Raw genomic sequence first — 24,554 nt, 5'->3', positions numbered from 1 at the left:
GGCCGATCCCGATGTCGGGGGGAGATCCACCGGGGCCCTTCGTTGTACTTACGATACTATACTTATGGGATGGATGGATGGAGAGATGAATGACCCCGGAGATATCTCCGTCCGTCCATCCCTACTTGGTAGATAATACTCTACGAATAGCACTAATCGATGCTCGTCGCACCATTTGCTGCAGAGCAGCCCCTCCCGCGGAGTCGGGCCCTCGACCTGGGCCAATGATTCGACGGCGAGCAACAACCCCGGCGGCTATCAGGAAACCTCGTTGCCTCTCTCTTTCTCTCTTCCTCTCTTCCTCTCTTCCTCTCTTTCTCTCTTTCTCTCTCCCTCTCCTCCTTCTCCCTTTTCCATCTCCGCTTCTAGACAGACGAAGAATGATAGACGGACTCCTCTCGCATCAAGGCAGCTTGGTTCTTCCCCCCCCTCCATCCTCCTTATTGATAGCATACCCCGCATCTCTCTTGCTACTTTCCCCTGTCGCTGTCGCATACCTCCTCCGTCGTCTAACCCCAGTTGCGCCCTAGTTTCAATCCCTCCGCCTTTGGATCCAGAGGGTGTTTGGAACTCTAGAGAACTTGGGACAGTCACAACCGTTCATCGCCGATCATGAACTCCAGCAGAAGCCGCCAGATCAATCGCTCCCAGGAGGAGCTCTTCTTGAATACCACTCCGGACCTGCCACAGGACGAGTCGCCTGTTGTTGGGCCATTGCGTATTAGCAAGCAAGATACTCCACCCCCCGCCTCGTCGCATACTACGCCCCTGCCCTACCCCGATGATAGGCAAAGACCTCAACACATCCGGAGCTCCGGCTCCAGTGGCTCTAGCCCAGTGTCCTACGGAGCTGCGTCCGATGATTCCCCCACTCTTCCGAGCAATATGTCGGCTGGTTCCGGCCTATCCAAGCCTGCGGATTATCCAGCGTCTTTGCGGCTGCGGGATGGTCGCGAGCCCAAACAAGCCACACTAGCCGAACGACGGGGCAACATACCCAAGCCGTTGCCCGAATCCCCAGCTGGGGACTCCCCAGACAGAGAAGGGTTGTTTGCCCGGATTCACCAACGGTTGCCGGCGCCCATAGCTTCTGTGGCTGGTGTTCAGTCCCAGGCGACTGCATACCCAGATCCCCGTCAGCAGTATTATCCGCCTCCTCAGGCCTCCAACAGGCTACCCACCGCAAAAAATCTACAGCCACCAAATGGCGCAATCAACCGGATAAGCTCCACAGCATCGAACTCAACAACCCGTGCTCAGCGGGGCTCCCCTCCGCCCCCTGAAACCCCAGTGGTTGAGCCTGGACAGCACCCGGCGTCCGACATCGAAGCGCGGTATGCGGCCTCGGGAATTGCTGGCACCTCAACCTTATCCGGTCTGCAGGCTCAGGGTACAGCAGCGCAAAGGAGAGCTGAGCAGTATGCTGGCCAGCAGCCCAGGAATCAACAGTCGATGCCACCTGTTCCCCGGCCATGGACTCCAACGGAGCAGCCTGGGACCCAACCACATGGACCACCTACTGTTTACCAAGGTGCCGGAGTCGTGTCCGAAGATAACCCTCCGGCAAGCCCCCTCAGTCAATCAACAGCATCTCCATCGCAGGCACACCCAGTTCAGCAACAGACTAGAATACCACCCAATGCGCTTGAGCAGGATCTGGAAAGAATGCGCATAAGCTCATCACCCCCGCCTGCCTACTCAAGTGTATCGGGGCCTGCGACGTCCCAGAATCATTCGAATGAGAAGCAGCGTATTCCGGTATTCACTAGTCAGCCCACCCCGCCTGTTGGACATCCTGCAAGTTCTAGCCCTATGAATGGTTCTGCAGCAGCCGCTGCGCCGTTAACATCTGTTCACGACCACCCAGCGTTTGCAAATGATCCAAGGCAGCTACAACAACAGCAGTCACGGCAGCAATCTCCACAGCAGCAGCAGCAACAGGTGCAACAGGTGGAACAAGTGCAAGTGCAGCAGCAACAGCGGCAGCAATCACCGCAGCAACAACTGCAGCAGCAGCAGCAGCAGCAGCAGCAGCAACAACAACAACTGCAGCAGCAGCAGCAGCAACAACAACAACAACTGCAGCAGCAGCAACAACAACAACAACAACAACAACAACAGCAGCAGCAGCAGCAGCAGCCGGGACAGTATCCTCACAATGGCATTCAAACCCCTGTGCAGAGCGGAAACCAGCCGATCCTTCAACATGCTATAGCCAGCGCGCTACCAACCCCAGGGCTTCCGCCCGCCTCTCCTCCGCCTCTCCCTGAAGGCTGGATTGCTCATCTCGACCCAAATTCAGGCCAGTACTACTATATTCATCTACCAACGCAGTCTACCCAGTGGGAGTTCCCTAAAGGGCCAACACCTTTGAACCTCAATGAAACTCCGCTGTCTCCAGTAGGCAGCGTGTATAGCAGTCATCCTCTAGCATCTCCAGTCTTATCGGCCTTTGTTAAGCCTCTGACATCTCCTGGGATTCCTTTGACGCCGGGGTATGAGAGCCTGCAATCGCCCATCGTAACGGGATTTACCGGCCCTCCACCGAGCAGTGGGATTGATTTGTACAAGGTTGCACCAACGAATGGTGTCTACTTTGGCCCGTATCTCCGCTACAACAATATGGACGTGGAGCGTGGAATTTGGCTAGGCTCCATTCTCTTGGTGACCGACGCTGCACAACCTCCCTCAATACATATCCACCAGAGTGTCGATCTATCTCCCAACCCGCGACAACTGAAAGCAATGCCTATCTCCGTCCATCAGCGATGGACGTTTTATAAGTATGAAGTGGATTTACCGATGGATGAAGGCGGTCCTGCAAAGTGGACTTACGCGATCACATCCCATCTTGGTTGCACACGCTATGAGTTTTTGGTTGCTGGACGTTACGAAACAGGTTGGCGTTTTATCACCACCTCTGGGAACGACTTTTCTTTGAATGTAAATGCGAATGAACGATCTCGACTGGGGGGCGTAGGGTTCATGTGGAAAGACATTATGCAGAAACATAATGAGATTGGAGGGTTCCATGCACAGTTGTGCCTGGGAGGCCAGATTTACGCCGATCGAATGTGGAAGGAGATACCATGCCTCAAGCAATGGCTTACAATAAGTGGAAAGGAGGCAAGGAAAAAAACCCCCTGGACCACGGCCCACGAGGAAGACGTCTCGCATGCGTACTTTCACTACTACACAAGCCATTTTGATCAACCACATTTGAGAGAATCATTCGCCCAGATTCCCTATGTTTGCCAGATTGATGATCACGATATGTGAGTCCTGGATTTCTCCGTTAGGGCGGCGGATGTTGACTTTTGCAGATTTGATGGATTCGGCTCCTATCCCGAGCATATGCAATTCTCGAATATGTTCAAGAACGTGGGCCGAGTAGGAACAGAGATGTACTTGCTGTTTCAGCATCACACCACACTTGACTTACTCCGCAGTGTCAGGAACGACACCGATTTATTTACCATAACTGGCACGGGCTGGCACTTTGTCAAATACCTTGGGCCAGCTGTGGTTGCTGTCGGTCTCGATTGTCGCGCGGAGCGCAATCCGCATCAAGTGGTGGCTGGGCCAACATATCAAGGTATTTTTCCCAAGGTGGCTATGCTACCTCCAACCGTGCAGCACTGCTTGTGGATGCTTTCGGTACCCATCATCTACCCACGACTCGAGACTGCAGAGCACATTGCACATACGGTTGCTACGGGGAAAAGAGCCGTCACAGGGGCATATAATGTACTGGGAAAAGTTACAAGCTCCGTGGCTGGCGTTGTGGGCGCCAAAGGTATGGTGGGATCCGGTTTTGATTCCGTCAAGCGTGCTGTGGGAAAGACCGGCCTCATGGGTGGGATTCTTAGCCCATTTGGCGAGCTTGACCTGCTGGATGAGCTCCGAGACCAGTGGACGCACGAGTCCAAGGTGTGTACATATCGCGTGCATGACTGTGTGCCCTTGAACTAACCGTCTCTATAGGACCTTGAACGGACCTACCTTATTCGTACGCTTCAGGGTATTGCGCACCAAAAGTCTTTGCGGATGACTTTCCTCTCCGGTGCTGTCAATGCCTGCGGTGCTGGACTGGTACACGATCCATCTTTTCCATCAAACCACAAGACAATGTATCAGCTTATTTCTTCGCCGGTTGTGAACAACCCCCCGCCTTCATATGTCATCAAACTTCTCCACAGCAGCAACAAGCCTCTCTATGTCCCTGCTAATGGCCATCGCTCGACGCCTTCACAACCAACTGATACTAAGGAAGATATGCTAGAGATCTTTCAATCCGACGTCACGGGACAACCTCGTGAGCATCGGAAGCTCATGGGCCGTCGTAACTATGTTGCCATTGTTGCCTACGACCCGGAAGTTGTTAACACGATGTATGGGTACACCTCTACAAATCAAGGGAGTGGAAAGCTGAATCTTGCTGTGGACTTCATGGTACAGGGAGATGGGACATTTGGTACGGTTGTAAAGTATGGGCCCGTGATTGTTCCCAGCCTGGAGCCGGGGAAGTAAGTGGCAGATGATTCGGGCCGAGGCTTTGGCAGATTTGGAGTTCTGATGTGATACATTTCACCGATCCCTTCCCCCACCTATCACGCCTTTTGGCATTCTTCTTCGTGTTCTCTCTCTCTCTTTTACGAGTATACGGACTTGCTTCATTCGTTCAATCTATCTCATACTTAGCGCATCAACATATCCAATGCTTATTGGTATATCTCGTGTGGCATGGTCATTCTGCAAAAATGACACTTGGACCACAGTATACATCTTCAAAGTTATATCCACCTGTAGCAGACCCCCTCTGACCTTTCTGAACAAGCCGCCCTCTTATCTAACCACACCGGGGGTAGGCGCTTGATCGAGCGTCTAACTTGAGCCGATGACATGTACTTCTGATAGCCCCCTCCCTGTGTTGACGTTGACCCCCAGTCAAGATACGACGTAATATGTATAGCTCACAGTGTAACCTCTACCCACGATATCGTTGTACTAGCGAGGGATTTCCTTCTCTTCCATGTCTGTAATCCTATTATATGTATGAGGTGTTTGGGTTTGCGGCCAGCCTTCGATCTAGCTCGCCTATACGTTCATGATTTCCTATTCGACCCCACCAATCTGCAGACTGTAATGCAGAAGCCCTTGCGTTATTCTTCAAGTTAAAAGCCTCCCAGACCCACTCCACTATATAATGAATTATAGAAGATTGGAGTGATTTTATTTTACCGCGGTAATTAAAATTCCACCGGGCTGGATACAATATATGTACAGTACATAATGCATGGTGCAGGATCGACTTGAAGGTGGGTGGGTGAAAGGAAGGGTGGTCAAATCGAGTCTTCGCTGCCCTTATCCCTACATAAGCAGCTATGGACTCATGTTGATCTTTTAATGTGTAAAAAGCATCCTGCGTCATGGAGAGGCTACCAGCCCTTGCCCGTGGGATCTCCGCCGGGAACACAAAGCCCAAGGCGCCAAAAGTAATCTCGATGGGAGAAAAAGAGCTGCCAGAGTCGATATCCGGATGAGATGAGATCCCAAGGAAGATTGCGTAGTGCCTGGGATTCGGCACCGGCACCAGCACCAGCACCAGCACCAGCACCAGCACCAGCCCTCTGCGAGACTAGAGGCAACTGAGATCCATGGTCATTGGACAGAACTTCTAGTTCCGTCGAATGAGCACGAGCCCAGTCAGCATGTGCGTCCGAGTCCGTGGCCAGAGCGGCCGCCTCATGCGGATTAAGCGCCAAGTTCTCTGCCCCTTCCAGACCAGATATGCAGCGTGGGTCGGTAGCGCCCTCGCACAGATGAACTTCGTGAATGGATGGTGGAAGTTCCTCCTTAGAAATGAAGATTTCCCCCACATGCATCTCATACCCCCAGTCCTCCAGCGGCAGAAGGGGTACAGGATCATGGATGTGTGTAACCCTGCGAAAGCTCCATTCTTCCGCAGATAGGGACCTCGCCGGGCCGCTCATTCCAAATATTTTGCCAAGAAAGTCAGCAAAGCCTCTGTTTCCAACCTTCGGTTGCCCAAACGTAGTCACTGTTGGCTCCCAGCCTCGCAGTTGCATCTCCACCCCAGCCAGTGCAGCAACTGCCCCGCCGAGTGAGTGGCCGACCAGTACCAATTTGTGATTGGGGTGTTGCTCCCTCGCGACGGAGACTTGGTCGAGTACAATCGAACGTGTGTTCTGCCACGAGGCCATGAACCCTGCATGAACGGTACAATTCAGACATTGTGGTATCGCATCCCCGTTTCCCTCATCGCGTGGTTGGTATGGCACATAGCTCTGTGGATAGGCCGAAAGATCAATGATAGTGTTCGTGATGGAATAGGTGCCACGGAAAGCAACGATAATGCGGTCAAGTGACGGCGAGTGAGAGAGTGCTATGTAGCCGCAAGAGTCCGAAAGAAACGGTCCGGTATTCCATGTCTAGTAAATATATCAGCAGAAATGACAGGGTGGTCCATAGGATATGTCTGGCTGACTTACGGTGAGCAGTTCGAAGGCCCCTAGATCACTGCAGTGACTCAGACATTCGAAGGGCTTCTGGAGCCCGGTGCTACCAACGCAGTAAGAAACGTCAACCACACGTGCCAGCTCCTCTAGAGACCTGAAAAGCTCCTGGGAAACTGGACGTAGGGCCTGACTGGGAGATATTCCGTTTGCTGCAAGGGGAACAAGTGCGCAAGAAGCCGCCGGGACGGATGTGTAGAGGGCTAGGAGTGCAAGAAACCGGAAAAGTATTCGATGTCCAAAAACCATGGCGCTTCGCTCTTCATTGTCGTCCTCACAATCTGCTGCAGTAGAGCAAATAGGAGAGTCGGGAGTCAAGAGCAACCCGTGACGTCGCGAAATCCGGGGAAGCTGACCCCGTGATAGGCGTGTATTACATAACATCATTACATCACCCATCCGGTAAGGGCATGGCGAAACTTATTTATATTGTGAGCTAAGTATTGATAGTGCACACATTTCCCAAGATATCCCAATCTAGCATCCGGCACTCCTTAACGCACTGGCGCCCTCCTCGCCTGCATCGACATGCAGGACCCCAACCCGTATCAAGATGCGCTCTGAACAGGACCCTCCACAAGTAGATCAGGCGCTACCAGTAGTAAGATGCGATTTGCTTAGAAGCTCCAGATAACCACACGGCCGTCCACTCCGCTTGCTGTTAATTTGAGATTAGCACAACTGTTGGATCATGAGGGGAGAGAATGGATCTTACTACTAAACTTGCGCACAGTACCGTCCGTACTTTCAAACACCCTCACAGTACTGATGGTATTTTGGTGGGTTGTCTGGAGCTGAGTGTCGGCTTGGGTCTGTCCTTTAAGGTCCATTTGGCGGAACATGTGAAGGGCAGATTCTTCACGAGCATTCCCAGCACCTGGTCCTGCCTTATCCTCAATAGTCCCCGTCAACTGCCATCCACTTTCGTCCCCATGCAGGCGGTATGGCTCGCAATCCTATGCCCATGGTTGTTAGCCCAGTGCCATTTAACAAGGATTCCAAACAGAGCAAACAGGGTAAACTAACGTGTCCTGCAGCGATGATCTCATTTTCGCCATTCCAAATCAAACTGTTAAATGGTAGAAGACGAGTGGTGATGTTCAACATTGCCCGGGGGGGCTGTTCCGGTGCACTCGGGTATACGACGGTGACACTGCTATCATGGCCGGTAAAGGCAAGTGCATTTCCACTTGGAGAGAAAGACACTCCGTGAACCCATCCCGCCGAATCGTTCAGATATTCGCCGCAGATCGTGTTGAAAGGTAGACGCTCTCCCCAGGCACTCGGCTCCGGGCGGGTATCGACTCCCTTGATGAAACTAGAAAAGACTCGGGCATGTGAATCCGTTGAGCCTGCAGCTAGGAGGACCGAATTGGGATGCCAAGCAAGAGTAGTAATAGTACTCCGAATGGGCTTCTTCAGATGCTTCGAGATCCACCAGTCATTCTCTTCCTCAAAGTAGCATACTGCAATCACGCGGGCTCCGGATCCGACAGCGAACTTCTGCTCAGATGGTGACCATCGAACAAAAGTAGCCGCCCTGTTGATCCGAAGGAGAACTAATGTCGGTTTCCAACCCGATGGAGTTTGCTCCCAAACATAGGCATTGCGGTCTACATCCAAGTCGACTTAGTTAAGATCCTGTAGGATGAGAAGTAAACACTTACCCTGCGAGCAAGTTACAATGCGGCCACTATCAGGCGCAATATCCACGCCAGTCACCGTCTTCTCGTGGCCTTTAAGCTCGTCCGTCAATGAGAACTTGCTGCCTGATCTCTGGTATAGCTCCACGTTGTTATCACGCGCAACTGCAAGGGTCGTCTTATCAGACGAGAAAGAGTGATCGGCAATTGGGTTGTGGAAAAGATGATGAGCTTCAGGAGAGGCCATGATGAGTAGGGGGACAGGAGGAGCTCTCTACTGCCGTGATGTGGATGTAATTATAATGGTAACTAGTAGACAAGAAGATACAATGAGACTTGGGGGTGACGATGATCCGCCAGATGAGGGGAACAGGGGAAGCGGGCGGGAAGATGACGCGGGCCCAGCCACGATTAGATAATACCAATATCACATGACTTGTGCTCAGGTTCAACTTCAGAAGTAGTAGTACGTGCTAGCAAGCCGTGCAGACTTCAGGTTCCACTCCAATTGCTTTTCTTTCTCGGGCAGGGGCGTACCTTCTTTGTCTTTTACTGTGAACTGTGAATTCTGCCCCGCCGGCACTGTGCCATTATCCCCTCTGGCCCTTTCAACCTCGAATCTGCAGTGATGACTACCAGGGTAGTGCCAGCGCGTGGTGGCCAAGGTAAACCCGCGTCTACGGGTCTGCCAAACCAAAGGTCGGGCCCATATCCTACCTGCTTTCCCCGAGTGACTCCATTAACGGGTCTCTAGTTTGTACTGTACCAACCTACCCGACAAATTGCGGAAACATGACCTACGACTCTCGCTCTACATGCTCTTTTCGACCTACGGCACTGTTCTAGACGTCGTCGCTTTAAAAACTGAAAAAATGCGCGGTCAAGCGCACATAGTCTTTAAAGATGTGCAAGCCAGTACGCAAGCTATGCGGTCTCTACAGGGAGCGGAATTCTTTGGTAAACAGATGGTATGCTCGATGCATTGTGGTTTGGGGTTGCTCTTGGCTCATTAACAAAATATAGAAAATTGTTTATGCTAAAGGCGCATCTGACGTTATCTCCCGGCTCCGCGGAACCTATCAAATACCAACTGCCAGTGCACAAACAGTGGGGGCGTCTACAGACCTTCAAAAGTCGATATTTAGTGGCCCGCCAGGATCCGTGGCATTGCCATCGAAGCCATTTGGTGAGGTTAATGGAGAAGCCCCAGGAGCTCATGGTGTCAAAAGACCGCGTGAGGAAGAGAGCGATGAGGAGGAAGCACCAATGGATGAGGATAGTGATGTACCGATGGATGCCTCGTCAGATGAAGACTAAGTCGCTTCTTTTCGATGATGGGCATATGCCAGCCAGGCCGAGAAGGGTCCCATGGAAAAAAGGCTGCATGTTTGTTTTCAAACATAGTCACATCGCGCCTTGGAACTTCGGCATACTCTCTGTAGTGAAGAGTTCCTTTGGCAGCTGAAGGCCGAGACGATTACCCACGAGTCCTAGCCAGATTATGAGGTAAGCCTCAGGAGTGACGCATTGCTGCTCAGCGATACGCCTCATCGCATCCGTCGTTTGGCATGGATGAACGAAAAACGCCGGTGTTCCGGAGTCTGGATGATACTACGTAGCATGAGCTCTAGCTTGGACTAGGGTCGTGAACACTTGCACGTACACCGAAACTAATACCACCCATGATACCAACATTCCGAAGTTCTTTCTTGTACTGGTCCGGTACTAGGTATTGGTAAACCGTGTCAATTTCCAGCGGCGCCGGCTGGTTATCCTCTCGTAACTGGAAATACAAAACGGGGACTTGGTACGTGGGGGAAAGAAGAACATCATAGAGCACCTGTAAACAGGCAACCGGCACAGGCGTACGGATAAGAGCTTCCTATCAGATGTTAGACAAGACCTAAGACCCGTGTACGATGACATAAGTTGTTTCACGGACAGGGTCATCCTCCAGGGCCTCCCATTGCGATTCTTGATCCATCCTAGAGCCTTGCCACGGCCCATCAGGATGGGAGGAGCTATCAAGGCCAATATATCGCGATATGCGCAGAATTGAGCCCGTTGCCTAACGGATTAGCTGGAACCGGGAAGAGAGAGCAGGCCCCGCAACCAATAATATTTCATAAAAGCCTGGGATTCTCATTCTCATGGCTTTGCGACTAAGAGGGGAGGCGATCGCAGGGTAACAGCGGAAAGAAAGATCGAACGGCAAGCGAAAGGCAACTACTAACTCGTTGATGGACTTGGATCGATGACCATCCCACCGCAGCATCACCTACCACGTGAACTCGATCCAAAAAGGCGCAGCAAGCGGCATCAAATTCCTCAGCAGTGAGCAAAGGGAAACCCGATAGGGTTTGTTGGTTTGAAGGAGAGGACGCCATGCGACAGGTAAAGACGCGGTGTAATCCGACCGCTGACCGACACACAAGGCTGCAGAAGCCTTTGCGTTGCGGAAACCCTATGCCGTTTTCTATCCAGAAGCACACCGATCTGTGTTCGTAGCGTATGTGAACTGACTAACCCAAGCCGTTCGCGGGTAACAGACAAGGCTGCTTGCAGAGTCGCAGTAGCTGCTAGTGGCGTAGTAGTAGTGGCGGCGTGGAAGTGATATGTATTATCTAAGTACGGATTAGTAGGAGGTGGTAAGAAGTACTAGCTGGGCACGGGCATGGGAGGGGGGCCGAAACCGGATACATCAATAGCAGTATGGGAGAAAGGTTTGTTGGGACTTGAATCGGAGATGTCCCTCCAGACTCTTGGCTGTGTGTCTGGGCCGGTAAAACCTGAGAGGAGCCAAGGTACCATACTCTGTAGTTAGTTCGAAGCTATGTATCTAGATAGTAGGTACATATCTGATGAGAGGTACCTAGAATTTGAAACATCTCTGACGGATGAAGTGTATTTACGGAGTAGTAGTACTCTGTCTGTGGGTAGGTACTGGGGAGGTATTGTCAATACGAGGACCACATAAAATAGTAGAAGATAGGAAAGGTAAGGTAGTACCTACCTAAGTACCTTACTAGTAGTACTTCTCCGTACTTGTACTTACCTCGCTACCTTTGCATTTTGAGTACATACTGTATCTACCTTCATACATAAGCAACATTGGCAGAAGAATTACACCGTACCGTAGGCGTTAGTGGGAGGGGAAATGCTATTGGAGGTTCGGCAGTTGCAACCTGATCTACAGAGTACATAGATAGTAGTAGTTAGTACCTACTACCTAGGGTACCTTAGTAGTACTCCGTACTGGTACTTAATATCATATAAATCTATCTAGGTACCTAGCTAGGTAGGTATCTACGGTATGTTAGGAAGGTACTTGGGTAGTATCTCGTAGTAGACAGAGTACCCCGGACTCCAGTCGGATTCCAGATAAAATCCTGTCCCCAACCCGAACCCGAACCCGGATATGATGAAATTTGAGAAAAGTATGGAGTATGTAAGTATACCGGTGGGTATCTGACTAGCAGTACCAAGTAAATTTGTACTCCGTACCACTCATAATTTATTATTCATCTATCGACATCGGTACTACTCCGTCGCTCATCATAATAATACTAGTAGTACTCCGTAATCTCATCCTTGCTAGGGAGTATCTAGTCTAGATACTATCACTGACCGAGGTACGGAAGAAGGGACTAGTTCTTTAGCTCTAGTTGTGGCCTCCCAGCACCAATCATGACCCCATCGCCGTCAAGCTTTCTCCCCCTGGAGAGGATCCACGGCTGGAGCTAAACTCAGCCGATGGTCCTGACGATCCAAATGGGTTTGAACTACAGAGTAGCGGCATGTCCGATAGTTACCCGCTTACGTTTCTCTTCTTTCTTGGGCGCTTCTGGCTGCATCGCCTCGGCTGCAACACTCCTTTTGCATGCTACTAACCACTAGTACGGAGTAGATACGGAGTAGATACTTGTCCGCTTTCAGGAAGTGTGAATGGCGTGGTCGCTGGGTCTGATACTCCGTACTCAGGAGCTATCTTCCCCTACTACAGCTACTACCTGCCTGCCTGACTGACTGACTGGCGGGTTGAGCTGTTGCTGTTCATAATGAAATCCTGTCATAAGCTGGTTCCCATCCCGACCGACCGACTGCAACCTGGCGATCCATCGTTTGGCTCGCCAGTTCCGCTGCCCGTGAGAGCTACAGTTGCCCGTGGATAACGCATTCGTCATTGTTGTGTCTTTCGTGCATCCTGAACCATGGCAGCCCAGTCCAACTCCACTTCACTCATGTATCTAGCTATCTCCCTTACTTTACCCCAGGTGCCGTGCGATTCATGATCTTCTAGTCCTCCGATCATCCCAGAATCCACCCCTCCGTGCTTCCAGTGAAATCACCAGTTATTATTGTTATCTTGTTCTTGTTATTTCCTTTCTTGTACCTTCTTTTTGGGCGCTGCATAACGTCCTCCCAATCCCTGGCCCTTTCCACCCCTCTTGCTGGCACCTCAATAAACAATCGGCTCTGTCAATAGCTTGTCCTTCTCTTCAGTGTTTCGGGGGAGACAAGAAGAAGCCTTCCGCAGTACCGGACTCTGTTGGCCTCGTGTCTTGTTTTCTTGTCTGACTTCTTTATATCCTTGCTCTTACTTTTAACTTCCAGGAGGGATCCTCCGGATCCCCCTTCCCCGCGGTTCGCCGAGTCGAGTATCAGTATTTGGCGCTTCGGTGAAAGTTCGAAACCAAGTCTTTCGGGTTCCCCTTCTCCTTTTTTTCGGCGGGTCCGAGAGGTCTCTGGGTCAACTTGAGGTCAATTAGAGGTCAATTTGAGGAGAAATCGCTACATAGGGACAAGGACACTGTTATTTCCTGTTTGCTTCGCAGGAGCCTGGCGCTTCCAGAGTGGTCGGTGTCTGTATTCTGTCCATCGCATTGATCACTGTTACGGCACGGCTGCATTAATTCCTAGGAGGGAGAGGTGAGCCCTCTACTACCGGCTCTTTGCCATTGTTGGAATCGTCCGACGCTGCCGGCTGTCCATGTCGTGCTTGTGCCATTGTTAGGCCAACGGATATTGGGTTGTTCATAGACCTCAACCCGGCCTGTTCATGGGAGCGTCATGGGAGGCTTTCTTTCCATACAAAGCAAAGAAAAGCGCCGCCGCTCAAATCGGCTGTCAAAACCACCCCCAAATAAAGCTACAATACCGTCGGCCAGCTCCCACACGCCCCATCAAGCTTCGGGCTCCAACTCTTTCGCGTGTTCCCCAGCTGGTGCATGGCAAAACCCCTGGACTGGGACTGCCATTCCAGTCAGTTCCCCGGAGCCAGAAGTGGCTGGACGAAGGTCGCAGTCTCTTCCTTCTGTCTCCTATCAGCCCGGAGCACCATGGCCAGTTGTCAACAGGGCCCGAAAATGCCAGTCCATGGTGAGAGAGTCGGATGACTCTAGTCTCTATTCACCCACTACTTCTACGGCGACATCGACTCCATTAAGCAGACGGGCTTCTCTCCAACCCTCCGAGCAAGACACTTTCCAGCCAGCAGCTCTCTGGAATCGCCCGCAGCCTCCAGCGGTTCACCAACCGAAAAGATCATATTCTGTCCACTCTCCAGCCCATAGATCGCAAACTGCTGTTCATCATAGTACGATTGAAGAGGCGACATCATCTAATACGCTTTTCATGGTTGACAGCCAAGGATTTTCCCTCATCCGCCGGCGTTCCTTGTTAACACGACCTGGGGTCGCAACAAGAAGGTCAACTAGGGATGCCGCTCGAAGACTGTCTTCACCACCAATCGGTCAGGAAATTAGAACCCCCAACTACCCAAATGAGCAATGCGCATCGCCGCAACTATTGTTGCCTGGTGGCAAAGATACTGGTCCCGGATCCTCCGCCCCACTGACCCAGATGCGTCCACCCACGCCGAGTGACTTCGAATACACCCATTTGGGGGCTCTCAAATTGGGGTCTTTACGTGTGGTGAATGGTTCTGCGTCGCCGTGTCCTAGCGATAGGACCCGATTGAATCCTTCAAGTACCCCAACCCGTGAAACAAAAGAAGCTTCCACAGAACATCTGGGTCTCAGGCACCACAATGAAGAAGATCAGCCCTATACGCAGCAACTCACAGCGAATGAGCCCTCCGAAATTTATGAGCCACAATATTCCTACAAGAGTACCCTCGGTAGTTCCCAGAGTGTGGAGGGTACCGCGGACAGCTTGCGTGACGAACTGAAGATCTCTGATGACAGCACATCGACCAACCAGGCATATTTGACCGGCATGCATAGGATTAGGCCCCCTACGTCTATGCTGAAAATTCCAACTGCGTTTGGGTCTGAGAAACAGCGTGAATACCCTGCAAGTCCATTTTCCTTCGATATATCACCGACGATTACAACACCTTATAGACTAAGGACAGACGAAACAGATGATGAGGGGATATCTGTCCCTGCAGCCGAAAGAACGGTTGTTCCCCTTTTGGAATGCGATTCTCGTCATCATAACCACGAGAGACTTCAACATTCACACAGGAAGGTAGACAGCGGTTACAGTTCCGCAGCTTCTGATCGTTCCTTACAGGACGCTCATGCCAGAAAGTCCACGGATTCTCGCAGGTTTACACTCAGCGGTAGCTTAGGAAACCCAGAGATCCAACCTGCCTCAAACTACCCGGGATTGTACAATCAGCTCCCTATACGTCGCCATCTAAGCCTTCAAGGTCCGGGGGAAGGGTCAAATGCTAACTTTTGTGGTTGGCCGATCAACACATCTTCAATGTGTCATGAGGCGCAACAAATTCCCGTGAAAGGGCGCGTGAGAAGCGCATCGTTCACGGCTGCCCCTGAATCTAGCTACGTTATGTCCTTCTCCCAATATTGCCATCGCCTGCGAAGACTCGAATCTGCTCTGCCCGAATTGTCCGTTGTGTCTGTCCAAGGATTTCCTGAAGGAGACCCTCGATGCTCAAAAAGAACAACCTACTCTTCACCCGAGGATAGCCACGCGGGAAAATATCCGACTGGAACAGAAAGTGAACCTGAAATACAAGGCCGCGGCAGCGCAGGTAAGACTGCTTGCCTTTCCAGGTCAAAGTTTGATGCTCTTCGCATGTCAATCGCCGAAGGAGTAGTGAACGTGGACCCAGGAAGTATTGCGAGTCCTAGGCTGGAACCACCACGGGGGAGAGCCAGAAGTCGGAGCATCGAGTACCAACAAAAGAGTCTGGCGAAATATGCCAAACGTTCAAATCTCTATATGGCAGCTTCACCATTCGTCTTTCACTGAAACGCTGTAATTTTTGTCATGTCTCATTTTCTTGCAGTTTCTCGTTGAATATGTCATTCTGTTGCGATACCACTTTCAAGTTAGGGCGGGTTGTTTCGGTTTCTTTTTTCTTTCTTTTTTTTTTTTTGGTTTACTGTTCGGTTCTTTTTCTACAAATACCCTTCTGATAGCTTGGTTGGTCGCCTGTATTCCGTCTTTCTAAGCACCATACCGCGTTTTATCGCGCGGAGGCGACAAGGAGTTTTGTCCTATGTTGGGGATTTGTTTAACATTCCCACACTGCGTTCCCTGATTTGATCTCTTGTTCCTTCCACGTGTACATATCCGGGAAGCCACGAAGGGGAAGGCTACGATTGCTTGGTATTCGAAGGGCCGCGATATCGTGCATACCGCAGAGACAGCTCATCGGCACCCAGTGAAAGTATGTGGAATGCAACTACTAGTTAGTAACCCACGGGACAACATAGGAGATACAACTTAGCGGTGGCGTAGACTGGTCATCATCAATGCATTGCTTGGATGGCAAGCCGTACAGAACTCTCGACGACGTGCACCTCATCGACACAGCCTCCCGAGCAGGGAAAGAACGGTATACCTACACCTACATCTGGTAGATGCTGCAATGGAAGTCGTTGGTGACCGCGGAGTGCCCCTGCCTAGTATACGTAAAACAGATGACAGTCTAGCCACTACGAGTGAATCGTGGCTCTTACATGAGCCGCAGACCCACAGACGCAACGATCCCTCAAGAGTGATGACAGTGCATCCATCATGCATGCATAATATTGAAGTTACTGTAGGTATGTACATGTGTATGTGGAGGCAAGGGATACTTACAGTATGGAGCTTAGATCTCCAAAATGGCGGACAGTATCTAAGCGCCACTATCTCGATGCATCTATAGCTAGTACTAGATACATCACAAGGAACTCGAGTTCGTGATGGAAGTATCGGGTCATACCTACCTACCTAGGTTGCAACCATCGCATAAGCATTTACTATTGTGACGTGCCTACACAATGCAGAAGTTATGCATAACACTATCGATAGCAAATCACGCAAGCACAGAAAAGTCGCAGCGCTTGCAGGGAAAGGCCCACACATCTACCGGTAACTAAGTACTCCGTAGGTGCTTAGGTAGATATCAAACGCTGGAGCAGCAGATAGACTAGATACTATGATCACGAGTGGAGTCAAATGAGACCTCAAGTCAGGCCGGCTACTCGTCGCCCTGCTTGGTGCGGTCTTCCCTGGATCTGGCAGCAACCTCCTCTGGAGTCAACACCGACAACATGCCATTTCTTCGATGGACCTTGGCGACAGCCTAATGGATGCATGAATGAATGAATGAAAGGTGGAATTCGCCAACTGAGCGCGAGCGTTCTACCTAAGTCTCCGGGCTAGCAGGTCGTCTTGGGCTGATTATTTGGTGTGCCCAACGCGCAGTGAGACTGTCCCAGGAACTAGCTACCAAGTGTGTCCCCGTATAGTTCATCCCCGTCTTTTACTGTTGCTCGGTGCAGCTTCGTTGGTGAGGTCTGACTTGTCGTCTAGGTCTGCACGTTCTGGGCCTCCAGGCAACCTTTGATGGCCAGAGTACTTATAAAGACCGGCGAATTCGATCTCAAGACTGCTCAGACTAACAACCGATAACCACCGTCAAAGCGGTACGCATTGTTCCTTCATGAACATCAAGTCTAGACACGGGAGAGTGGACAGGTATGATCTTGCTGCTCTGGGGTGGCTGGAACGATGAATATCTTGGCCATCCGGGATTTGGAACAGAGGGGTGTAATCACCAGCAATTGCAGAGGAAGACCTACTTATTGAGGAAGTATGTTTAGAAAATCCCGAGAAAACCTTGGTCTCGTTCCGTGTAATATATCCGATAGGTAGCAGCTATTGGTCTTGCATTCAAGGATGCGGAATCCGGGGCAAGATAAGCAGAGATTTGTTACAGGACACCATTATATCTATTGAAGAAGCTCGGTTCTAGCAAATGTCACTGTCCAGATCGCATATCACTCAGAAGCCGTCCGAGGAAAACGAAAGCCGCTTGGCAGGACTGGTGACCGGAGATGGCTCTGGGACGTCGAGGCTGATAATATAAACCACTGGACCGGCGCGAACCTTTCAAAGGTCCCAGAACTTCAGGGCGGAGCCAAGGGAGAATGGCTGTAAGGGATTTGAGCACTGGATGCGGCATTTCCCTCTGAGTACCGACCCATCGACCCATCGACCTGGTTGCAAACCGGGGGCGGGTTGATTAGAGCCTAGACTTTGGGATCCCTTTTAAAGGCCCAGGAAATGGCAATCATCGGATATTGCGAATACCCGGGGAGGAATAGATCTCGAACTGCCTCTGCCCTTTTCGCAGGAGATATTCTATCGCGTTGAAGTCCTTCTTGCTGACGGTAGCATACTTTCGGAATTCCGCCCTTGTCGAAGTTAGCCTGAAGCTCTTAGATCATGGTCCAAAGTAACTATCGAGTGCGCCATAGTTTGCAAGGCATCGTCCACGTCGCCTAGGAGCCGCACCTGGTATATGCTATGAAATTATTTCTCGTCTCCTGGCAGAGCGCACAACAAGCAAAAGGCGGATCGAATTAGCAAGGGGCCCTAGGATAGCATTCAACCGCGGCCTAAGAGGGGCTTACGAGGGGTTTCTTCCGAGTCTCTCTTAGGCACTTCCGGTAGAGAGACAAAACCTCTCGCTGGAGGCCTGATAACCTAGCCATTGAGGGGAGATCTGGCTGGTGCTATTAATCTTGCTTTACTGGACCGGGGAGGTTAGGAAGCGCCGTCGATGACAAACCGCCCGCCGCCTAAGCTTCCTCGGCCGAGAACAGGGCTGGAGCCGAGGCGCCCCGGAGTCCGGAGTACTATGACCAGCATACTGACAATTTACATAGTAGGTTACCCAAGCTACTGAGTATCTACTATCTATAGTGTCTATAGGCAGGCCCTCCTCTATAGCCAGTTCTCCCATCGCTAAAACAACACACGTGCAAGTCACTCAAGTCAGCCTACTTCACATATATAGACTCAACGTACTACTAGGATGACTACCTTCTCGGTGAGTTATTCATCCCGGGCTGCCTCCCCGTTACAGCTCGGGGGTTACTTTGTTAATTCTCATGCAGCGACTCATTCGCTTCTTGGCTAAAGACGGTTGCACCTACTACGGAGATGCTATCCTGTCTGCGGGAGTCAACGATATTGCCCATGTCACCCGAGCACGGGTCATCGAGGGAGATATATTCGGTTCGCATCAAGTTACACACCGGATCGCTGAGGTGGAGATGCTCCTGGCGCCGTTGGCGAGAGATGACATTGGAACCGTGCGATGCCTGGGACTGAACTACGAACAACATGCGAAAGAGTCCAACCTTCCCTCACCAAAGTATCCCATCCTATTTCACAAGCCCGCAACCTCTGTCACGGGGCCATGCGATGATATCCCGGTTTCTGCCATGGCTCAGCGAACCGAAGGTCTAGACTATGAATGCGAATTGGTAGTCGTGATTGGCAAGGAAGCCAAGGATGTGCCCGAGAGCGGGGCTTTGGACTACGTCCTCGGTTATGCCGTAGGAAATGATGTCTCCCATCGTGAATGGCAGCTGAAGCTGGGAGGAGGCCAATGGGGGTTGGGTAAAGGCTTCGATGGATGGGCGCCATTTGGACCAGGTATCGTATCTTCCAAGCTGATCTCTGATCCGAACAGCTTGCAGATCTCAACAAAATTAAACGGCCAGACGGTTCAGTCTTCCTCCACCAAAGATATGATCTTTAACGTAGCGGAGATAGTATCCTTCTTGTCCCAAGGAGCCACTCTTTTGCCGGGAGACCTGATTTTCACTGGAACGTAAGTCGCCCCCTCTCTTTGATTTGCTCTATAACACTCTGTTATATAAGCTCACTATACATCTAGGCCCCAGGGCGTTGGTATGGGTCGGAAACCTCCACTATGGCTGAATGACGGTGATCTGGTTGAAGTTTCATTAGAAGGCGTTGGCTCATGTCTGAATCGCATCGTGTTTGACAAGCTCTCGTCTAAGCTGTGAAATGATATTTTCACAGGCCCTGTATCCTTGAACTTACTCGTGTTGAAGCAAACCGCCTATTTAACGGCCCGCTGTGGCCTTTCTATAATAACTCAGAGTGTCCTGTCTCACTGGCTACAATAAAAGTATACGAAATAAAGGGGCAACCGGCTTTGCCAGAACATGAATTTGGTAGGGTCGTTCTATTAGTCAAGTATCACAGGCAAGATGTTAAAGCCAAAACTTGATTAGTTGACCTGAGCTCCATATCCCTTGATTGCTTCGGCGAACGCCCAGCTCTGGGCTTCAATCTGCTGGTCCTCCTCGATTTCAATTCCTGCTTCAGAAATCACTGCTATCGAGTACTTATCCAGACTCCTTGCATCCCGATACCAGAGAACCTTAAGACACTCCCTTAGTGCCGCAACAGCCTGTTCCTTGCTGGCCGTCTCGATGGACTCCTCATCTGGGAATAGTCGACGAAGGATTGGGACGGCAAGATGAGCCCCGAACCCAGTTGCCAGATGCGGCGCTGAGAACGTGGTTCCGAGAAGATCTGCGGAGCTGAGGAATGGCTTTTTATTTTCATCGAACCCGGCCACCAGGATGTGATTCCAGAGTGGGTTAAATTCGGAACGACGCTTGTAAAGAACTTTGGACAAATAAGTGTGGAGGTTTTTGGCGTTCATGGTGTTTCCATGAGTGGAGTAGTTCTCTCTGATATCGATGGATTCCAACAGACGGTCAATGTGTTGCATGTCGGAGACATCCCCGCTGAATCCGATGACCGCAGATTCGCCAAATTTGCGAAGTCTTTTCACATCAGTGAACCGAGCAAGAGACCCGTAGGAAGCTAGAGATGGGATCGAACGGCGTTAAGATGCTATACTAGAGTAGTCTTTGATCCAGGGTTGGGGTAATACCTAGATTATCGGCAGCAATCGCAACACCACCGTTGAATTTGACGGCTACTACCGACGTTCCAGTCACAGCAGGTGACTGGGTATGGGTTTTCGGTCCAGTGGTCTGGAGATATGATGGGTTGTAGGGTCCATAGATGTCATCTCTGGGCTTTCCAGCGACCTGTTAGCAATACAACGAGACATGTGTTTGCGATGATGCCCTTACACGACCCCAAGCTTCAGGAAAGTGATTCATGACGAACAGATGACACGAAAGGAGAATATTAAGTAATGAAGAGGATATTGGATTCAAACTCAGACTCAATAGCGGCACTTGTAGTTGGAACTCGTGGTGATGATGCTTCTGACGCTGTTCTTGTAGGTACTACATAGGTAGTTACTACTAGGCAGTAGAGCTGACGGAGCTCATGTTACGTGAGCAATGCTATCACACCCGCCGCGCGCCTATCGGGGCTAATATGCGCGTTAAGCGAGGATTAACCGTAGTGTACTCCGCGCTATCTCTGGTGTATTGGTAAGTACATAGACATCTGGCCTCCTAGCTGGGATGTAATGTACAGTTTTCTAGCCTCCCTTCATGCGCAGCGTTACGATGTATCCTCTTCTTGACCAGGCAGGATGGCAGCAGCCCCCTTGGAGTGCGGTCTACGCTACGAATTGTGCATTATGTCAAGCATCTCACCCACAGTCCGCAGCCCGACTTCTCCCCCACCGTGGATGGTATTTTTGCCACGGCCTTCATAGTTCGAGGAAGCCTCCCTTGCTCTAAAGTCTGTGCGCTCTTCAGCTATAGAGTTCTGGTATTCAATTGTCTGTGCCTTGTATCTCATACAGGAGCACCTGGCACTTTATCAGACACTACTTTTGTATTGCCCTTAGATCAGAGGCAGATCCTCGAAGATTAGACTCGCCAGGTGTAGCTGCCACAAACTGGACGGCGTCTTTGTGGCCTAACACCTTTCTAGCCTCTGCTTGAATCTCTCTCTGTGCCTTTAGGAGTTCTTCTTTAAAGCCCCAACGTGGCAAATCAGAAGCACCCCGTATCTGAAGCGGGAGGGAAGTATAGTACTGTGCTTGATCATCGATCCCCGCGTGATCCATCATCTTCCTGATTAGGCTTGGATTCCTAAGCGATGCGGACCCAGCAAGCTTCTCGTTGAAATGCATGCCTTGTTTCTTCAACGACAGAAAATGAGAAATTTTGGCATTTGCTGCGGGATCAGGGGAGCCGGGCGGCGATGGCGGAATGTCGAGATTGGGTACTGGAGGAAGCGTTAAGTCATGGATCAAAGTGCGACTTGCTGGAAAGACCGGTAACTGTTCATTGGCTGGGAGCTGTTGCAACATTGGCGAGCTCGCATGTGTTGGTCCGAGAAAAGGCTGGTCTGGTTCAGGAGCGGTGATCTTCTCTGATGGTTGTTTGACGGACAGATAGCTTGACTGATCATTTGTATATTCTATCGTTTGAAAGGCCTGCGCTGGTGGACCATTACTTTCCCGCTACCCTCAGATCAGTGGAAGCCGAGAACAAAAAGCCATGCTTCTTTTACCTTTGGTGCACCTGGGGTGACCTCCCACCCAGCTTCATCATCGCTGCTGTCATAGGCGCCCAGACCTAGCATAGTTACCAACTGAACTTGTTTACAGTTTCAGCTCCAGTTTTACATAGGCCACTTCCGCTCCAAAGCAAAGTCTGGGGATGGATGCTGGTTTAGTATGCCGGCACACAAGTAGGATACAGGGAGGTTAAGCAGAGGGGCCAATAAAGATAAAGAGGTATCGATGTCAGGGGGGCGATGGGGGTTACGAAAGCCTAGCCATACAGCTATTTTCAACCCTTAGTATGATGTTTGCAGAATACTGCACTAGACTGCGTAGCCCATGACGAGGGTTGGGTGTGCTTATATAATCAGAAGGCAGCTACAGCACCGCGTCAGGTCAGTAACAGCTCGATTAGATCACGGCTCCTACATACAAGTTTACAACCTCATACGTTCCCACAATCCTTGCGCCCTTTCAGAATCATCCAGTCAATATCAGTCAGAATATTTGTATCTGTCTTTGCTATAATAACCACCTGATCTAGTAATCGAGCTCCCTCTGAAGGATGACGATTCTAACTGGCCAACCTCCTAGCGAGGCCATCGGATACTCTTTTGCCAAAGCCACATCTGCCCCAGTCAGGGAGCACTCTTTCTACCCGTATGCTCATTTCTTACACTTTCCTTCGTAACGGGGTGGACAGTGCTGACTCGATTCGATAGATATACCGACAACGGCGGTTCAACCCTAGGCATCTCTGGCTCCGATTTCGCGATCCTTGCGGGAGATACTCGCTCCGTTGCAGGATATAACATCAACTCGCGTTATGTCCCAAAGGTGTTCAAGATTGGCGGTGATGATGAAACTGGTGAAGGCGCCCATATACTGTTGTCGGTCGTTGGCTTTGCAGCAGATGGCCAGGCACTGAAGGAACGACTAGACGCGGTGGTGAAGATGTACAAATACCAACACGGAAAGTCTATGTCTGTCAGGGCATGCGCTCAGCGGTTGTCAACAATTCTTTATCAGAAACGGTTCTTCCCCTATTACGTGCATGCCATCCTGGCAGGTTTGGATGAGGATGGTAAAGGCGCGTTGTACACCTACGACCCGGTAGGCTCATACGAAAGAGAGCAATGCAGGGCAGCAGGGTCTGCGGCAAGCTTAATGATGCCGTTTTTGGACAACCAGGTCAACTTCAAGAATCAATACATCCCTGGGAGTGGCGAGGGGCATGCTCTAGAGCCCAAGAAAGCGGAGCCGCTGCCGAGAAAGACTGTTGAACAGCTTGTGCGAGATGCATTCACTAGTGCCGTCGAAAGGCATATTGAAGTCGGAGATGGTTTGCAGATGATGGTTGTCACAAAGAGTGGAATAGAGGAAGTTTACTATGGTTTGAAGCAGGATTAGGCATCCCAGTCCCATGTCAAGCAACTTGCTACTCCGACTCATTGTCATTTTCGTCTGGGAGCATTTGGCCCCTTGTGGAAGGATACAATCTATAGTGGAGTGTGCTACCTCATGCTTCTAAGGTGTCATAGCAATTATACTCTGTTCAGATCATATACCACCTAAATCCCTAACGCCGATACCATGTCGTAATGTTAACCGGTTGAAAGAAAAACAAATAACTATCTTGTCTCCGGAATGTGGACAATCAAAAGCGTTCCTTCATGCGCGATGCCACCTTACGAAGGTTACCATACACTTTACCCTGTGCGAGAGTTAGTAAGTGTTGCGTTATATAGCAAGCACATCGGATCACTGACCGGTGGACTGCCCATGATTAAGCTAACAATAGCTTGTTGGGCGCAGTCAACATTTTTTACGGCTCCAAGCAGATGAATTTTTTGATCTGCAATAACAATTCTTGTCCGAGTGGCGTTCTCGATCGCAAACTTGGTTCGGCCGTCTTTACCTGCACAGCGCCCAATTGCACGGCCAAGGTGTTCTCCGTTGAGTGCCTTGATATCCCGAATCTCAAAAGAGCGAATGTATAGATCATCTAGTCGCAAAAGGGCGATGGCATCGTCGACATCAAATCCAAGAGTGAAAGCCTTGACAAAGTCCTCCCCTTTCTGCAGAGCCTCGGTATCGGTAGTGAATCGTGATGTACGTAGTTCCACAGCTCGATTCTTGATGTTCATCCTTACTTGCAGTTTGAGATGCTCGACAAGAGGGGGGTAGATACGCGACCAGCTCGCCTTCAACGGGGTCATTCTATGTGGCGGAACAGGAACTTTCCGGTTTTCAATCCGATGCACCCGGCTGGTGTCTTTGGCTGGTGTGAAAATTGGCCGTCCCTCTTCGTCAATGTGCATGTCGTTATCCTGGGTCGGTTCAAAAATAGGAGCAAGCACCGACGGGGCTTGCTCTGTCGTTATTTGAGCATCTATCAGGATTTCTTCATCTTGTTCTAGTGGACTTAGCATGGCCAGGCGACTGAGGCTTAGGGTTTCGACTATAACTAACCTGAGGAATACGGAATCGGCGCTTCGGTTATTGCTGTATCAGCAAATTGCTTGAGAGCTGTGGGTGCAGGCATTTTGCTGTCGGGCTGATCCAAAAAAAAAAAAGAAATGATCCGTTTTGATGATGGTTGGAGTTCGTTATCATAGATTTTCA

At 50.7% G+C, this 24,554-nt stretch overlaps 12 protein-coding genes across 12 annotated transcripts; 5 read left to right on the top strand and 7 right to left on the bottom strand.

Annotated features, from left to right (window-relative positions):
* Positions 1-339: 339 nt before the first annotated feature.
* On the top strand, positions 340-4,719 carry BO70DRAFT_380948 (WW domain protein). The gene is made up of 3 exons (XM_025545434.1): positions 340-3,275; positions 3,324-3,930; positions 3,985-4,719. The coding sequence occupies exons 1-3, from the start codon at positions 613-615 to the stop codon at positions 4,528-4,530; spliced, it is 3,816 nt and encodes a 1,271-aa protein (XP_025397541.1). The 5' UTR covers positions 340-612; the 3' UTR covers positions 4,531-4,719.
* A 719-nt stretch (positions 4,720-5,438) lies between these two features.
* BO70DRAFT_430673 (lipase family protein) lies at positions 5,439-6,836 on the bottom strand (the record flags this gene model as incomplete). Its single annotated transcript, XM_025548177.1, has 2 exons — positions 6,513-6,836; positions 5,439-6,452 (listed from the first exon to the last, which is right to left on the bottom strand). Exons 1-2 carry the CDS (start codon positions 6,783-6,785, stop codon positions 5,439-5,441), a joined length of 1,287 nt encoding a protein of 428 aa, XP_025397540.1. The 5' UTR covers positions 6,786-6,836.
* Positions 6,837-7,054: 218 nt separating this feature from the next.
* BO70DRAFT_363736 (WD40 repeat domain-containing protein) lies at positions 7,055-8,526 on the bottom strand. The gene is made up of 4 exons (XM_025543645.1): positions 8,204-8,526; positions 7,563-8,149; positions 7,252-7,492; positions 7,055-7,194 (listed from the first exon to the last, which is right to left on the bottom strand). Exons 1-4 carry the CDS (start codon positions 8,424-8,426, stop codon positions 7,154-7,156), a joined length of 1,092 nt encoding a protein of 363 aa, XP_025397539.1. The 5' UTR covers positions 8,427-8,526; the 3' UTR covers positions 7,055-7,153.
* A 145-nt stretch (positions 8,527-8,671) lies between these two features.
* On the top strand, positions 8,672-9,881 carry BO70DRAFT_339937 (U2 snRNP complex subunit MSL1). Its single transcript, XM_025541265.1, has 3 exons — positions 8,672-8,878; positions 8,934-9,147; positions 9,203-9,881. Exons 1-3 carry the CDS (start codon positions 8,808-8,810, stop codon positions 9,494-9,496), a joined length of 579 nt encoding a protein of 192 aa, XP_025397538.1. The 5' UTR covers positions 8,672-8,807; the 3' UTR covers positions 9,497-9,881.
* BO70DRAFT_339933 (ATG3/ATG10 family protein) lies at positions 9,584-10,778 on the bottom strand (the record flags this gene model as incomplete). The annotated part of the gene is made up of 4 exons (XM_025541264.1): positions 10,414-10,778; positions 10,122-10,247; positions 9,843-10,061; positions 9,584-9,790 (listed from the first exon to the last, which is right to left on the bottom strand). The coding sequence occupies exons 1-4, from the start codon at positions 10,564-10,566 to the stop codon at positions 9,584-9,586; spliced, it is 705 nt and encodes a 234-aa protein (XP_025397537.1). The 5' UTR covers positions 10,567-10,778.
* A 2,110-nt stretch (positions 10,779-12,888) lies between these two features.
* On the top strand, positions 12,889-15,913 carry BO70DRAFT_90311 (uncharacterized protein). Its single transcript, XM_025548830.1, has one exon. The coding sequence runs from the start codon at positions 13,250-13,252 to the stop codon at positions 15,419-15,421; it is 2,172 nt and encodes a 723-aa protein (XP_025397536.1). The 5' UTR covers positions 12,889-13,249; the 3' UTR covers positions 15,422-15,913.
* Positions 15,914-17,735: 1,822 nt separating this feature from the next.
* On the bottom strand, positions 17,736-18,159 carry BO70DRAFT_295651 (succinate dehydrogenase assembly factor 1; the record flags this gene model as incomplete). The annotated part of the gene is made up of 3 exons (XM_025539518.1): positions 17,736-17,859; positions 17,960-17,991; positions 18,079-18,159. The coding sequence occupies 3 exons, from the start codon at positions 18,157-18,159 to the stop codon at positions 17,736-17,738; spliced, it is 237 nt and encodes a 78-aa protein (XP_025397535.1).
* A 196-nt stretch (positions 18,160-18,355) lies between these two features.
* BO70DRAFT_363730 (fumarylacetoacetate hydrolase family protein) lies at positions 18,356-19,587 on the top strand. Its single transcript, XM_025543644.1, has 3 exons — positions 18,356-18,497; positions 18,565-19,286; positions 19,353-19,587. The coding sequence occupies exons 1-3, from the start codon at positions 18,483-18,485 to the stop codon at positions 19,483-19,485; spliced, it is 870 nt and encodes a 289-aa protein (XP_025397534.1). The 5' UTR covers positions 18,356-18,482; the 3' UTR covers positions 19,486-19,587.
* Positions 19,582-20,760, bottom strand: pre4 (proteasome core particle subunit beta 7). Its single transcript, XM_025543643.1, has 3 exons — positions 20,593-20,760; positions 20,388-20,535; positions 19,582-20,317 (listed from the first exon to the last, which is right to left on the bottom strand). The coding sequence occupies exons 1-3, from the start codon at positions 20,620-20,622 to the stop codon at positions 19,713-19,715; spliced, it is 783 nt and encodes a 260-aa protein (XP_025397533.1). The 5' UTR covers positions 20,623-20,760; the 3' UTR covers positions 19,582-19,712.
* A 197-nt stretch (positions 20,761-20,957) lies between these two features.
* Positions 20,958-22,229, bottom strand: BO70DRAFT_363726 (HCNGP domain-containing protein). Its single transcript, XM_025543642.1, has 2 exons — positions 21,938-22,229; positions 20,958-21,887 (listed from the first exon to the last, which is right to left on the bottom strand). Exons 1-2 carry the CDS (start codon positions 22,007-22,009, stop codon positions 21,246-21,248), a joined length of 714 nt encoding a protein of 237 aa, XP_025397532.1. The 5' UTR covers positions 22,010-22,229; the 3' UTR covers positions 20,958-21,245.
* A 265-nt stretch (positions 22,230-22,494) lies between these two features.
* On the top strand, positions 22,495-23,501 carry prs3 (proteasome core particle subunit beta 6; the record flags this gene model as incomplete). The annotated part of the gene is made up of 2 exons (XM_025541263.1): positions 22,495-22,589; positions 22,652-23,501. 2 exons carry the CDS (start codon positions 22,495-22,497, stop codon positions 23,337-23,339), a joined length of 783 nt encoding a protein of 260 aa, XP_025397531.1. The 3' UTR covers positions 23,340-23,501.
* An 85-nt stretch (positions 23,502-23,586) lies between these two features.
* On the bottom strand, positions 23,587-24,474 carry BO70DRAFT_354153 (pre-rRNA-processing protein PNO1; the record flags this gene model as incomplete). Its single annotated transcript, XM_025541852.1, has 3 exons — positions 23,587-23,643; positions 23,699-24,321; positions 24,402-24,474. 3 exons carry the CDS (start codon positions 24,472-24,474, stop codon positions 23,587-23,589), a joined length of 753 nt encoding a protein of 250 aa, XP_025397530.1.
* Positions 24,475-24,554: the final 80 nt, after the last annotated feature.

The sequence above is a fragment of the Aspergillus heteromorphus genome, assembly GCF_003184545.1.
Source record: "Aspergillus heteromorphus CBS 117.55 chromosome Unknown BO70scaffold_20, whole genome shotgun sequence".
Taxonomy (NCBI): Eukaryota; Fungi; Ascomycota; class Eurotiomycetes; order Eurotiales; family Aspergillaceae; genus Aspergillus; species Aspergillus heteromorphus.
Note: the sequence above shows the minus strand (reverse complement) of the source record. Positions and strands in the feature narration are given on the sequence as shown.

What these genes read in the sequence shown, in the direction of transcription:
- BO70DRAFT_380948 (XM_025545434.1), top strand. Translation starts at nt 613, where the DNA reads ATGAACTCCAGCAGAAGCCGCCAGATCAATCGCTCCCAGGAGGAGCTC. An exon ending in CAGATTGATGATCACGATAT is followed by an intron (nt 3,276 to 3,323) that starts GTGAGTCCTGGA and finishes TGACTTTTGCAG; the next exon opens with ATTTGATGGATTCGGCTCCT. An exon ending in AGTGGACGCACGAGTCCAAG is followed by an intron (nt 3,931 to 3,984) that starts GTGTGTACATAT and finishes CCGTCTCTATAG; the next exon opens with GACCTTGAACGGACCTACCT.
- BO70DRAFT_363736 (XM_025543645.1), bottom strand. Translation starts at nt 8,426, where the DNA reads ATGGCCTCTCCTGAAGCTCATCATCTTTTCCACAACCCAATTGCCGAT. An exon ending in AGATCATCGCTGCAGGACAC is followed by an intron (nt 7,493 to 7,562) that starts GTTAGTTTACCC and finishes CCATGGGCATAG; the next exon opens with GATTGCGAGCCATACCGCCT. An exon ending in TACTGTGCGCAAGTTTAGTA is followed by an intron (nt 7,195 to 7,251) that starts GTAAGATCCATT and finishes TCAAATTAACAG; the next exon opens with CAAGCGGAGTGGACGGCCGT.
- BO70DRAFT_339937 (XM_025541265.1), top strand. Translation starts at nt 8,808, where the DNA reads ATGACTACCAGGGTAGTGCCAGCGCGTGGTGGCCAAGGTAAACCCGCG. An exon ending in ACGGGTCTGCCAAACCAAAG is followed by an intron (nt 8,879 to 8,933) that starts GTCGGGCCCATA and finishes ACGGGTCTCTAG; the next exon opens with TTTGTACTGTACCAACCTAC. An exon ending in AATTCTTTGGTAAACAGATG is followed by an intron (nt 9,148 to 9,202) that starts GTATGCTCGATG and finishes AACAAAATATAG; the next exon opens with AAAATTGTTTATGCTAAAGG.
- BO70DRAFT_90311 (XM_025548830.1), top strand. Translation starts at nt 13,250, where the DNA reads ATGGGAGGCTTTCTTTCCATACAAAGCAAAGAAAAGCGCCGCCGCTCA.
- BO70DRAFT_363730 (XM_025543644.1), top strand. An exon ending in GACCTGATTTTCACTGGAAC is followed by an intron (nt 19,287 to 19,352) that starts GTAAGTCGCCCC and finishes CTATACATCTAG; the next exon opens with GCCCCAGGGCGTTGGTATGG.
- pre4 (XM_025543643.1), bottom strand. Translation starts at nt 20,622, where the DNA reads ATGAATCACTTTCCTGAAGCTTGGGGTCGT. An exon ending in TTCCTGAAGCTTGGGGTCGT is followed by an intron (nt 20,536 to 20,592) that starts GTAAGGGCATCA and finishes GTCGCTGGAAAG; the next exon opens with CCCAGAGATGACATCTATGG. An exon ending in GATTGCTGCCGATAATCTAG is followed by an intron (nt 20,318 to 20,387) that starts GTATTACCCCAA and finishes TCCCATCTCTAG; the next exon opens with CTTCCTACGGGTCTCTTGCT.
- BO70DRAFT_363726 (XM_025543642.1), bottom strand. Translation starts at nt 22,009, where the DNA reads ATGCTAGGTCTGGGCGCCTATGACAGCAGCGATGATGAAGCTGGGTGG. An exon ending in TCACCCCAGGTGCACCAAAG is followed by an intron (nt 21,888 to 21,937) that starts GTAAAAGAAGCA and finishes ATCTGAGGGTAG; the next exon opens with CGGGAAAGTAATGGTCCACC.